A 15,078-nucleotide genomic window follows, 5' to 3' on the forward strand; every position below is an offset into this window, starting at 1 on the left:
TACGGCAGAGTGCAATCTTCCACATGGCCTCCAACCAGGCTTGAGTGTACGTTTTGTGTGCGGTCACCTGGTGTAGACAGGCCAAAAAAATCATTTAAATTGCATGAATAAGAGGCACTTTAACAGTAACTGACATGGGTAAAAGTAAAACTACTAAATTTAAACGTCCGCAGTTCAACGCCGTCGGCCTGCCGGTGAAAGCTGTGAAGGAAGAGGACGAGGAGGAAGACCACGGGGATGATGGGTGTCCAGCTGCGGAGTTGTTGGAAAAAGTAGGAACCACGTTTTGTCCTTTTTTGTACACTCAAACTCTTTATTTGATGTCGTTTCCTTGTGTTATAGTTGATGTACCGAAGTATTTGAACATATTGCTAATTAGAGTTGTTTGTGTACAGTGACATTTTGGTAAGTATCATGGAGCTTGTGATGACTGCATGTCAGTTAAATGCCCAGTCACCCTCATTCGTCATTTCATCTGTTTTTTTCCCCATGTGCCTCAGGATATGATGCGTTATTGTTCACATTTCTAATACTGGAGAGCTTTGCCTTTTTACTTTATTCTTGTTATTAACCTGTAATTGTTTAATTCCTGCTTAAAAGCTACCTGTCACAGAATCACATGCAATTTGTATTTATATTTATCTGCCATGTTTTAACCCTTTCATGCATGAATTATGCGAACCTTAACCAAGATATTTTTTCCTGAGTGTTTTTATTCCTCTTAAGGCATAAACAAAAGAAAAAAAATTATAAACCTATTTTTCATGGAGGTACAAAAATGTCCACTCAGCTAAAGAAGCAAAGAAACATGTATTTACTGAAATACTGCATGAAAATTAAGAAATAAAAACATGTTTAATGCTGATAATCTAATGTTTTCTCACATTTTAACATACCTGCATGGAGATAATACCCCCCCCACACAAAAAAAAAACTTTAAAAAAAAAACAAACAAAATTGTTAATTGCAGTCCAATAACAAATATCTTTTTTTTTTTTTTTTTTTTTTTTTTTACACTCAAGCATGTTAGTGCAGATCAGGTTTATCTAGAAGAGCAAATTTACAGTAATGGTATGAATAACAGTGTATGGGATGATGTATAAGCGTATCCACTGTATTGGCTGATATGGAACTAAAACAACAAAATCCATAAATATACAAGAGAACAGCTTTGAACAACTGTCCACTGTAGTGACCACTATGCATGAAAGGGTTAATAAAAAACATATTTGAACAGAAGTGACATATTCTTAAAATGATCCCAAAGGTCTTAAAAGTATTCAAATTTTTTGTTTGATACTTTTTACATACTTGTTTGCGTTTTAAGGATTCCCATTTTGCTTACATTAAAATAGTTTAAAGTTGTTGTTTTTTTTTTTTGTTTTTTTTTATCACTCCATAGTTTTCAGTCCAAATAAACTTGCAAGTTGCCTATTATTGCCAGATCTTGTATTCTTTCCTTGACTTGTTGACACATGAACCAGGGAGTGTTGTCAGTTTTAGAAGTGTGTAAGAGTTGACTTCATGTGGTTACACTTGTGCTATTTCTTCTATAGTTGCAGAGTCCCAGTGCAGATGTGCGGGAGTTTGCATGTGCCAGTATTTCTCGGGTGGTGCAGCAGAGCCAGACCATCCCAGGCTTCCTCCAGAGGGATGCGGTGAAGCGCCTGGGTCCTATGCTGCTGGACAGCAGTGTGGCTGTGAGGGAGACCGCCACTGGGGCACTCAGGTGAGACAAGTGTAACAGTACTGAATGACACCCATAACAAAACGGTATGAGAAGAGACTCTACCAAATACATGTCGGTGTTTGTAACACAGATATAGGTGAAACAAAACACACTGACATTTATAAATGTGATGCACAAAGACCTGATAGGTTTGTTTTCTCACTCAAACATGCTCATTTCTTTCGTTCTCACCAGAGTCATTGTTTTGGTAGATTTTACATATACTATTTGCTGCCCAATTGAAGTAACTTGCCTTGGTTGTTGCAGAATGTGGAAGCAGCTGTCATGACAGAAGATGGACTGACTAGTTTTATATTTTATCAGTTGTGTTGGCATGAAATGCACAACAAAGCCTTAGGATCCATTTTAAGTGTAGACTAGTATTCCAGTGTTCAGTATCATTACCTGTACAGACATGTAAACAGCTGATCCAGTTTTGACAGGTGGTTGTTAACATGCAAGCAGGCAGTTTCCATCCAAATGATAAATCACTCTGAATTTTCTATATCTTGTACTATTTCAAGTTTGTATGTTTGAGTTCAAAATGACATGTAAATGATCAGTAATCTGTGTATTGTTTTTGATAATCATCAATACACAGTCACTTGCAAATCACAGTATTGTCTACAGTAATGTCTATGACATTTTCACCAAATTTTGCAGACTTTCTATGAGTGTACATTCATGTTGAACAAAATTACATGTGGACATAGATTGGCATCATATTGACTGATAAACATATCCAGATGTTGTGATTTTGTTTGTGTAGATGATTATGTAAGTTTTGTTACATATAATATTGAATTGGTCATTGTTTAATGCAGGTAATTCATGTTGTGTAACTCAAAAGCAAACATTGGGTTTTTACTATAAATGGATGTAAGTTTACAGAGTTGCCAAATTGTGTTTGTTTAGAGTGACCAGAGATTGGTTTTGTATCCGCTATCATTTAACTGTTTTTGTGTCCTGACTGCTACAATGGTGCAGTCTGGTGCTAAACTTTATGCAGCTTTTACTGATTGATTTTATTTTATATTTTATATTTTAGATGTGAAACAGCCAAAATCTCATGTCCTCATATTGGCCCTTTGTGATCCGGGTAGTGATCTATAAATAGTATTAATATTACATTAGCATATACATATTCATCTTTACTTCACTCTTTTTATTCAGAGCCTTTGTACAAATTTTCAATTAAGCTTGAAAAAATAACAGAAGTAAAAATCTGAATAGAGATGGCATCCATATTGTATAACAATCTGTCATATTGAAGAATGTGAAGCTTCCTCTGTGTAATGAAACATGTTTTCCACCCAGACTGATTTGGGACAGTGAAATAAACAATAGACTGCAGTATTAAATGATACATTTGTTTCTATCTTTTCACTTTCCGACTTGAACTATGGGGAACAAAACAAACAAAAAAAAGATGTATTTTTTATGTGGAGTATGGAAGTGACGAATGCAATGTTTGTCACATATCACCTACAATTAAAGGCCCAACTTTAAGCTGAAATACGAAAATAAAACAGTGGCTCGAGGCCGCTCTCTTCCTTTTCCTCTACACAAACATACACAACTGTTCCGACTACAAACATCCTTCGACGGAATGATGATTGTGCGTCTGCGACTGTTCCCTCCTGACAGGAATCTGAGTGCATGCGGAGGTCAGGAGGTATGTGAGGACATGGTGAAGCACGACGTCATGACTCCTCTGACAGCACTGCTTAGAGAGGTGAGAATCCACCGCTGCTTTTCGCTCGCACCATCACTTCGCTTCCCCCTCATCAGCAGCTGTTGGCAGCAAATTTTCAACGCAGAGTAAAGATATCCACGAATTGTAAAAATGGCTCCACCTACACTAGAACAGATTGACTCCTGTTTAACATTCAACCTCAGTGTTGACCTGTTGACTAGAGTTAGCCTGTTTGAAGAAATAAACCTTATTTTTACAAAAGTATGAGGGAACTGACCTACAGGTTTGCATCTTTACCCTTTTAGTTTGTTTTTTTTTGCAATCCGTAAGCTGACATTGTTCTCTCTCCAGTGCTGTTCTGGGTTTGACACCGCCACCATGCTGATGAAAGACCAGAAGAATGCGGTGGAGGACGTGGCCAATGAGGCTGTGAACCTGCTGTGGAATCTATGGTAAACCCAAGAGGCTGTGAAAGCTGGCTGACAGCTTACATCAGTGTGTTCTTAACCTTTTTGTCTCTACAGGGATGGGTTAGTGCAGTGTTTTCTTTGTCTGGTACAATAATTATACCTTGTTCAACAATAGGTTTCATGCATACCCGCTATTAAAGTTCAGTAAATGGCTAGTGTAATGCAATTTGTTTCTGCATATTTACATGTTTATTGAAAGAAACAGGGTACAGGGAAGTCACCCCCTCCCATCATGCCCTCACTGCTCTGATTGGTCAACTCTACATGTGGAGAAACGACCCAGCGTCCAACCATAGCCTCTCCCTACCTCAAAGAAAAACTCTAGAAAGTTTCGTTGGATTAAAAATAACACCCTTAAGTACAGTTATTTATTACTTTCCACAAATTTAAAAACTGTAAAATACCATTGATAATACCAACAGAACAACTTTCACGGTGATATCAGATACAGGCAGTGTCCTCGGCAAAGCAAATTTGTTCAGCGCAACAAGGCAGCCAGACCACCATTCTGCTGTTATGATGCTGGACAAGACAAGTTAAAAATAATACTCAGATATTTAATTTGGTTTTTGGAACACAAACCTACTTTTTCAACTGTTTGTTCATTCGTCTGGCTTACTATGGTTTTTAATTAGTCTACAGCTTTTAAGCAGTTATTTGGTGCTTTTAGCTTCTATAATAAACACAATGGTAGCTCAACTACAGGGTGTCCCATAAGTCTCCATACATAGGAGACATAATACATTCCATACATATATGGTTCTAACATGTATTTCTTTATATTTCTTCTTTATAGTTCTTCAGCAGTGGAGGACACGCATTGAAATGTGTTCCTGACAAAATGGCAGTCATATAGAGCATATTATATAAATAAAAATGGTTTATGTCAAGAAACGTTTATTTTTCCTATGTATGGAGACTTATGGGACACCCTGTATTTTAGCATCGCAAACTGGTTTTTATGTGCTCTCACCTGCTGCATGTGGCCTTTAGGATTAACCTACGACTGACACATGTTGACAGTGAACTTATAAGAAAATGCACATTTATTAAAAATCTGCATGATATTGGGTTATAATCCTGTTTTTTTTTTTTCACCTGTTGTACTTTTATCAAATCATTGACTTACTTGGCTGGGTACCATTAGATTTTATTGGACATACACATACAAAAAAAAAAATTCTGTGTTTTGTAAGAATTCATGCACGCAAACACCACAAGCTAATGTAATCATGGTCATAATATCTACTAATAAGTGTCTTTTAAGCTTTCGTAGTGTTTTAAGTTTTTATTTTATTGAAATGACAGAATGTGTTCAATGATAAAATAGAGTGATCTGTGAGTTTGATGATAACAATAAACAAGTAAAAACTGCATGTTACTGATATAAGTGAAAGTGACTTCACCCACCCATTGCAGTATAAAAACACATAAATAGATATTTGCAACATAAATGTGGCAGTGTTAAATACCAGGAGCTAGAGAAGCTGCTGCACGCTGTCATCAAGCCACCTAAACCATAACTATTAGCAACCCAAAGACGGTGCTTCCTCTCATCTTTTTTTATTCAGTGCTCTTCTCATTTTGTGTTCTGTCAGTGAAAGCAGCAACCAAGCCCTGTCTGTGTTCAACAAATCCGGTCTCCTGGATGTGGTGATCCAGTGTTTGGAAAGACACCCAAATAATGTGGAACTGGCCATATCTGCCGGTAGGTTGAAGCAACATGTGAAGAATATAAAGATCATCCTATGTGGCCGGGATGTTTCATCACAATGCTAGGATGGATTTATTGTCCATCAGCGTTTCATCAGATCATTTTGAAGTTCGTGCTAACACCAAAATACGCATGTGAATCCTCTCTACTTTCATTTAAGCAACATGTTTTATAACCTTATTGTGCAGCTGTGAAACATAAGGATGGGAACAGAAAACCCTCGCCAGATGATAAGATTTCCTGGAATTCTGTGCTTCAATTCCATTTATCAGTAACTGGATGTTTTTTTCTGACAGTTGCCTGTGCAGAAAAATGATATCGAACTCATGTGCCTGCAATGTGGGAGACTTGCAACAAGGATGAGTCATAACGAAGATAGTGTGACTTTACTTCTTAAGAAAAACGTGTGTGTTAGTTGTTATGTCTGGGGTGGACATTATACTAATATCAAATATGAGCTTGAATTCCAGGAAAGTGTGTATTTTTTTTAGGTTCATATTTTTTTTTCTTCACTTTTTCATCTGATATCAGTTCCATGTAAGTAGAATTTCTATGCCAAGTATGTTGCCATTTACCATGTTGTACTGTTTTGTTTTTTTTGTTTTGTTTTGTTTTTTTAAATATGGAGACACTAAATGAAGTCTGAGATGTTTGAAGGATAACAGAGAATGTGATCAGTCAAAACATACAATATGAAGGGGAAATATAAATATAAATGTAAATATAACTTTTAGATAACAGTATGGAAAAACTTTGATGGTGGATTTGGAGATTACAGAACATGTGTGAACTGGTCATTGACATACTGCACATCTTACAATAGCTATTACTTCACAGACGCCACGAGATCTTCACATTGGTGTAATGTTGCTTATTCATGACTAGGGATGTAACGATTACCGGTATAATGATAAACCGCGGTAAAATTGCAGACGATTAGTATTACCGTTTAAATTCTAATTATCATGATAACCGTGTTTGATTACCGCACTTTTAGGGGAAAAACCCTATGTAAAGATCTGCTTTTATGTCAAATATTTGAGTATAGATTTAATTTATTACAATTTTAATTTTATATTCCTAATATTTGGAACCAATATTCACTTTTAAAGTCTTTGAAAAGGTTCGTTAACATCTGTGTGTTATTTATGCAATAAATTATATACATTTTTCAGATCGGATTTTATATATTTTTTTAGTGTTTTCTGGCCTTTTGTGTTGACATAGTAGGTTAAAGTGAAAAAAATAATAGGCAGATGAGATAGATGAAGTTGTGCTGAAAAAAAAAAAGATACCAAACATGGGTATAGTAAACATTTGTTTATATAGTATATGAAGGCAAAATCAAAAGTACTGAAAAACAGACAAAATAGGCTCAGACCACTAAGGGTTAATACTTGAACGTTTCTGCCAAGAGAAGGTACATTGTGCCTATTATTTTATTTGTTTTTGCTTTTGTTTTTTTAAATATAACTTGGTTAAATTATTTCAGTGTGTGTATCAGTACTTTTTGAACATTTTGAGCACAATTTCAATAGTATCGTGATACTAATGATAACCGTGATAATTTTGGTCACAATAACCGTGATACGAAATTTTCATATCGTTACATCCCTATTCATGACAAAGTTTTTGTTTGGCCTAAATCGACCCTCTTTGTGTTCATGCAGCGCACTGTTTGCACATTGTGACTGAGGATAACCCAGAGCTGCTATGTAGCATAAACACTGCAGTGCTTCGAGCCTTGGAGAATGTGCTGCTGTCATCTCAGCCCAGCATGGCACACACACTCCTCCGGACACTGGCCGCAGGTACGATTTGTCACTTCTGACTATAAAATTGTCGGAAGCTTTAAGAAACCACCAAAACACAAGCTGAATGTGACTTTTAAGACGTCATCTGTGGTAAGAAGTTGCTGAGAAATTTTGGAAAGAATAATTCGTTTATCAAATGCTCCTCAGTGCATACAGATTTTCATATTTTATTTCCCCATTCGTGCATCACTCAGGAACACTGTGGAACATGAAGGGGAATCTGCCAGCCGCTAACCAGGCCCAGACTCTCAACGCCGTGGTCGCCACCTTGTCACAGTGTCTGGAAACAGACGCAGGTATGTTGATCCCTGAGCTCCAACAGGCGGAGGAGACCCGTCACCAAAATGCACCGGTGGCGGCCGACACAGAAGACAACACTTGTGCAGAATTTGCTGCGGAGGAGATGGATGAAGAGGAGGAACCGCTTAAACAGAAGAAGAACGGCAAAGCCACAAGGGTCAATAATGACTTCTCAGACTTTCTGCCTGTAAGTTAAAGAGGCTGCAACTCTTAATTCTAGTACCTGATCAACCTGTTCTATTAAAATGAACATATAGTCTACAAGAAGTTGAAATTTATGGGATCTGGTCGTAAAATTTGACCTTTGAATTCTGTAAATTGCACCATCATCTCTGTATTATGGTCAGTAAAAGGCATATCTTGTTATTCCCAAGATAACCCAGACATTAAGCCTATCTATGATCTCATTTCTTCAAATTCAGATGTTTTGAAAATCCAGATGGACCCCGTCTGTCATAAATTGCATTCCTTTGTATATTTACACTTGTAAATGCATTTACTGTTATTAAGATAGTGCTACCCCTAGAAATTTTTTATTATATTTACATTTTTTTTACACATCATAAACAACAAGAGACAAATTCAAAAAACAATTCTCATGCAATTAACATCATTGTACAGGAGAGGATAGAAGCCAAAAAAGGCTTAGGTAAATACCTCCCTGGAAATAAACAATACACAGGAAAAAAAAAAAATGATATAACTGAAATAATAATCTAAAGTAAAAACTATAGAAATACAAATCAAATGATATGCATCCTTACATTTTTTCATAAATTAGAGTTCTTTTCAAATGCTTTTTAAATAATGATAAAGAAAGTGTTGATTGAAGCTCAGGACATAGATTATTCCAAAAAATATGGTCCATGATATTTTGGAGAATATTGACTGACAGAAGTTCGGCAGTACGGAAGATATACTTTGCTTAAGTATCGTGTAGGATAATTGTCAATAACAGAGGACAACATAAAAAAGTTCTGGAAAACTTTAGGAAGGACAAGAATTAAGTGAACTCATGTCACCTAATTATTAATTATTTGACATAATTAAGGAACTAAAATCATGATCCTAAATGTAAGTTGTTCACAAAGTATTTTATTAGTTTTGCACCAACTGGCAGTGGTCAGTTTATGTTGAGGGAAGGTGCCAAATCTTGTGTATGTGCAGAAAAAGTTAACAAACATGATTTAAAACACTCACACTGTATTTATTCATTTTTAAAACAGACTACAGTCTAATAAAATGTATGTAATGTAGCTAATAAAAGCACTATGCTTTTATTAGCTACAAGAAGTGAACTCCACTTCCATTTTGTTTAACTACCATCCATTCACATCCTGCCTCTTGAGGAATATGTAGCCTCTTAAGCCCGGTTGCCTCTGATACTGGTAGCAGTCACAGAGCCATCTGTGTTGCCATGGTAATACTACACGATGCTTGTAGCAATATGCACATGCTTTACATCCACATAACCACAAGAACGTCAGCTAAAAGATCAACAAAACCAATTGTTGGACAGCAGAACACAATCCAAACAAGAAGCCCTTAAATGAACAGATATCTAAAAAAACAAGATAACAGTCTGAGACCAGCATGTGTCATGAATAATTTCATAAAACCGCAGACTAATGAGACAAATATTGTAGCACTAACATTAAGCAGATCCAAAAGTATTATTTTTCTGCTGCCAAAACTCACTGAATGAAAAGAAATGCAAAAATAAAGGTTGCATTAGGATTATGAATTTTGCCTTTTCTTTGCTGTTTCCTTATAATTTGTTTTATATGAATTAACTTTCTGCTCTCAGCTACTTCATTGTTTTGTGTTGCATTGAAATGATTGCAACTGGAAACAAATGGTACATGGCTTATGAGGTTAAAAAGTAGGAGATCCCTCATGGGTATGGTTACATGATAAAATGAGAAGTTTGCCGCAAAATGTAATGTTGGTTTTATGTACCAAAATGCATTGTTGTTGGTGTTATGTACCAAAATATAATGGATTTGCAATTTAGTTACAAAGCAGTGTCGTTTCTCAGAGTCTGCCATTCAACATGGCAACATAGTTAATTTGACAAAGACCGGTGATGTTTCGGGGGAAAAGGTTTAGCTTCACCTGTAGGAGTGTTAGACTGTGACGCATACATTTGACACCTTGTTGTGGAGGCGATAAGCTTTACTCTTTGGTGGTGCATGTTAATCCAGGGGTCGTATGAGTCATCTGGAGTACAACGCAGACTGACAGAGCAGACAAAGTGTCGGGTTTTTTGGGAGCAGATTAGGGCCGCTCAGTAAGGTTCCACTGAGGACCAGCTTCTGGCTTCCACCACGGTGACAGTCCCCTGACCTGACCTCGGCGAGACAGAGCTGTCCCTCTCAGCTCAGTCACAGCCCGAGTCCACAGACTACGAGTGACATTTGTAGTGATGACCCAGAATGCCACGTAATTTCTTGTCTTACAGAGCGGGGGTTTTGCAGCTTTCGTCTTATTGTCTAGTAATGGAAATGTGCAGATGTAGATACTTGTCACTACACTGGTGAACACATTCAGACGAAGGGGTAGCTGTCTTGTGTAGTCGTTTTCACATACACCTGACTTAAACTTTGAGCAAGTGTTTGCAGTTGGAAAAGCACAGGTGGGAATGTTTAAGTACATGAGGTCAGTCAAATGATGCATCTAAACTCAGAGAGGGTGATAACAGTGATAACGGTCATCATTTTAGCAGGATGTTGATGTTTTGTTTTTGTTGTTTTTTTTGTTTTTTTTTGTCCAGAGGGGCAAGGAGGAGCTGAGAGAGGCAACGGCCTTGCTGACAGCCCAGCAAACGTCCTTAGAGATCATCGTCAACATGTGCTGCTCTGACGGTGAGTGTTGTGGGCACGGACAGCAGTGCTGACCGGAGGCACTTCCATCAAAATGATTTCCTGCGACACGGCCACCCAGTATGTGTTTGTTTTGGAAAACCTATTAGAACAAGAGACACCTGAAAAGAGTTCACGGGAGTGCCTCAAATGCCGTTTGTTTGTTATTTGCGCTGGTGTTGAATCCGTTCCATAGCTCCCCTGATCGATGGTCTGTCTTTGTCTCCCATCCAGACCCCTCTGATGACGAGTGGGAGGAGTCGTCCAGCAGCGATGAAAGCGAGATGGGTCCCGATGGCCTTTGTGACGGAGTATCCAATCTAATGTCTCCACTGTGTTTATCAGCCGAGGTTCACGGGGCTCTAATCAACCACAGCATCCCCGAGAAGGCAAATATCTCTGTCATCAATCAGAGCTACTTCAGTAAAATATCCACCACTGCTGAGCGGGAATATGACATATGTGGAGTTCATCTTATTGTCAGTGATGACAAAATTGTATTTTTAGATTGGATTTATTTTTGCGCTAGCATTTTGAGCATGATAGCTTTTCCCCTGACTTCTTCTAGGATACGGACACATTTTTATACAAGGAACATCAGCAACACAGAATACACTAGACAAATCTGCTATAAGAGATGTGATACTACATGTAGAGGCACCTGTTTTTCAATTTTTCTACAGAGGTATGAAAGTAACACTACAAGTAAAGATGAATATATGAAATAGTGGTTCTACAAGGCATTAGAGGAAAGGAATGGCTTTATTTCGACTCCTCACTGATACAGTTTGGAGCAACTTGCTGGAAGTACTGTGTTAAAATAAAGAGATTTAGTTATTTACCTGTGGAATAGATTTTAAGCAGTTTAAAGATGATTTACATTTTTTTCTTTTTCCAAGGTTCTCAAAAAGACCCAGTTCCCTAAAAAGGAAGCAATGGATGTGTGCCATCAGAATCCCTCCTGGAAAGGCCTGATAAAAAGGTAATCCTCTCACTTCCCATACACTTCTTCTGTTTTTTTTTTTTTTTTTTTTTTTTTTTTTTTAAATCTCTACATGAAACTTGGTATCATTTTGTATCACAGTTTTTTCTTCAGTTCAAGTTTCTTTTACAGTGGCAGACAGATTGGTTTATCTCCTTAAAAAATATGCTATGCTTTTAAATGAAATGTTGTCTTTTTTCCTGACTAAAGCTACATCTTCCTCGTTCCTTCAGGATGCAGCGGGTGCAGTCTCGTGCACTGACATGCCTCCATAGCATTCTCTCCACCATGGATGCCGAGTCTCTGGGAGGAGCATCAGCCCTGCAGGAAGCAGCACAACACCTGTCCACGCTGGTTTTTGGAGCAGCAGGTCTCACATCTGCATTCACATTTGAGTTTAAAATGACATGTGAATATGCTCATAGAGATAAAAGTAAAGAATAAGTCGAATACAAACCCAACAAGCTTTACCTTTAACCACAGTGTTGATGCTAAAGCAAAGGTAATCTAATCTATGAAACTTTTAATTTATCTATTAAGTGCATGTAATAGTATCTTTTGTTTCTCAGACATATCCAAAGATGAGGAGTTCCTAGAGGCAGTCATCAGTGCCATGCGATCTCTTTTACAGATGATTGCCTCAAAAAATATCCCCCAGGTACAGAATGCACCATACTTGCACTTAATGGTACTTAAGTGAATATTAGATGAGAATAAAATCAAAAGACTCATGAGAGACTGTAAGAAACAGTGAACATTAATGCAGTTGAGGGCAAAACAGTGTTTATGTTTAGTCCGTCCCACAACGCAGTTCAGTAGCATCTCTACTTAGTTTCCTGTTGGATAAATATCTACATCGTTCAGTTTCTACATTATCAGTTTATGATAGAAACATTGTGGAAATCTGCAGGCCAAGATTTTTTTTTTTAAATTTTATTTAATAGGGACCATGCATATTTATGAACACTATTGTATAATAAAATATACCCATGTAAATATGCTAGAATTAGTAAAAATAACTACTTTTCATCTGCAGTCCCTAGGCAGGTGACAGAACAAGTCATACAACAGCCAACACTGACACATCACTTGTTCGCTATAAAATAAATATTTTAGAAATGCATGTAACGATGATGACAGACACCATCAAAACAAACAAACAAAAAACGAATAGACATAGGATGATCACAGGGGCATTAGCCTATACATTCATCTTTATACTTAATACAATTTAACAGAGAAAGTGTATGGGTGATGAAATGTATGTCAATTAAAAGTGAGTACATCTCTGGTTTTCGATGAGAATAGATTGATAATGTAAATAAAACAAAATACACCTTTTTTTCCAGATACTTAACATATAACTTCCAACAACAAAATTCCCAAATTGTGTGATGATAGAAAAAAAAGATTTAGTCTCTGTGACAACATATAAGGATTCTCACTGTGACACAGTATGTACTGACTGATGCGCTCCAACAGGGAGGCATTAATGTGTCTGTTGTGATCATTTCTAAACAACGGGAACAGACTTCTCCAACATTTTCCTTGTCAAGCTGATGATTTGCATCCCATCCATTCAGTTGTGAATAGATGTCCCGACAATAGTGTTTTTCTGAAAAGTTAAAAGAAATTTTCAATTGCACAAAAGAAGCAGAGTGTGACTGCATACACTAGGTCTCCATTACAAATAACTGAGAAAGATGCAGTTGCTCGTATTGTACCAAACTGGTGGAATAACCCTTTATGGTAGTGTTAGCCAACCCTCAACTTAAACTAAACTACATTGCCAGTTAACATTAAAGCACTGAACATTTTGGTTTCGGACTCATTAAACTATGTGTGTATCTGTGTGACTGCATTTTATATTATTTTATTTTATTTTTTTTTTAGTGTATGACCCCCCAGCAGCTGATGAGCCTGAGTGAAGCAGCCACCCGCTGTGATGTTGTCAGTGTAAGAGTCAACGCTGTTGCCATTCTGGGCATTACTGGCAGCACATTAGCCAAAGAGAAGGGCACTGCTGAAACGCTTCAGGTATAAAGTTCCCTAATTTTTTCCCCTCTACTTTGAAATATTAGTTCTGCTTCTAACATGTCTTACTCCCTCAGATGATTGGAAGTGCTTTACTTCAAGTTGCCACGAGGGACAGTGATCTGGTTGTAAATGGAGAAGCCCTCGATGCCTTGTTTGACGTTTTTGCAGATGGAGATGAGGCAGAGACAGCTGCTAAAAACATCCAGTTACTACCTGCACTGAAGTCTCTTCAACCAGTCTTTAAGGCCAAGGTACTAAAGTTGAATTTGTCTTTGATGAAAGTGTTCTTTTGACATTTGCTTGAGTTCAGAAAGTGTTTTGTAGCATTAACTCATCCCCTCCCATGGAGCTCCTTCCTTTTGTAAATAGTCTCACAGTGGCCTTCAGGTGTTTGAGTAAATAGATTACTTTCTGTTAAAGCTCCTGAATGTTAAAGGAAGACACTAGTAATAAACCACTTCTTCTTTTTCTACTAGATTCGTAAAGAGGGAAGAGGAAAGTACACACCTCAGCAGCTTTGTGTGCTAGACAACATCAAAATCAACCTGAGAAGATTCATTGGTTACTTGGAGAAGGTGATGAAAAAATGAGGACTTTGCAGTACTTCAGCATGATCTGTTGGACCTGTGTGACTTTAGCAGACATGCTAACAGGTGAAACAAGATGAAAAACATGGTCGCAAAACCATCAAGTATTTATTATCTAAACTTTTTGTTATTGCTTGGTTTCAATGTTTTTATTCTTGAATCATTTACTATCTTCATTAGTAAATTGAAAGGAATGGAATCTACTAAGTATTACTGCATTTGGCAGTGAACTTTTTTTTTTCTTACATTCAACTTTAAAAAGAATTTAAGATTTGAATTCATATATTTTCATATTCCCATCTTAGATCTGATGTCAGGCAATGCTCTGTGGCCAACTCTTGCAGTTTGCCTTTACTATTTCTGACCAATGGTGAGAAATAGAACTACTCATATTTGCTCTTTGCAGGCCTTGATTGGACTAGGATAAACTACTCTATAAAAAGGAGACAATTTTTTTTCCGGATTTCAATGTTGTGTAATGGCACAATTATTTTGTTCTGTGACTGGCCTGTTTTAAGTGGAACAATGCCATGGAAGGTCTGGCAAACCCACTGCCAGCTAAGGTTGTGATCAAAATAAAACTTTAAGACAAATAAGTGTCTGAGTCCCACTTTCTTGGAAACTGTATTCATGAGTACTTTTCTGTTGTAATCAATAATACTTTGTTAGATAAATAGATAATAAATAGGCTCATTGGTGTAATGATCAACCACTATCCAGAAAGCTGCTGATTCAACAATGCTATGTTTTACAATGTGCAAGATATGGAAATAAAGGATTGTCTGTATTCTTCTCACGATCCATATTTTATCATGCTTTTGCAGAACATCAATTCATTGGCCTCTATTTATACAGGAAATGGTGATGGTATCATACAAAATGCCATTC

General features: G+C 37.1%; 1 protein-coding gene across 1 annotated transcript; it reads left to right on the forward strand.

Annotated features, from left to right (window-relative positions):
- The first annotated feature begins 5 nt into the window (after positions 1–5).
- Positions 6–14,783, forward strand: heatr3 (HEAT repeat containing 3). The gene is made up of 15 exons (XM_030163183.1): positions 6–272; positions 1,557–1,729; positions 3,377–3,464; positions 3,777–3,877; positions 5,494–5,603; positions 7,280–7,420; positions 7,618–7,910; positions 10,497–10,587; positions 10,819–10,973; positions 11,484–11,566; positions 11,800–11,936; positions 12,136–12,224; positions 13,460–13,603; positions 13,678–13,854; positions 14,080–14,783. The coding sequence occupies exons 1-15, from the start codon at positions 135–137 to the stop codon at positions 14,191–14,193; spliced, it is 2,034 nt and encodes a 677-aa protein (XP_030019043.1). The 5' UTR covers positions 6–134; the 3' UTR covers positions 14,194–14,783.
- Positions 14,784–15,078: the final 295 nt, after the last annotated feature.

Source organism: Sphaeramia orbicularis, chromosome 3, assembly GCF_902148855.1.
Source record: "Sphaeramia orbicularis chromosome 3, fSphaOr1.1, whole genome shotgun sequence".
Taxonomy (NCBI): Eukaryota; Metazoa; Chordata; class Actinopteri; order Kurtiformes; family Apogonidae; genus Sphaeramia; species Sphaeramia orbicularis.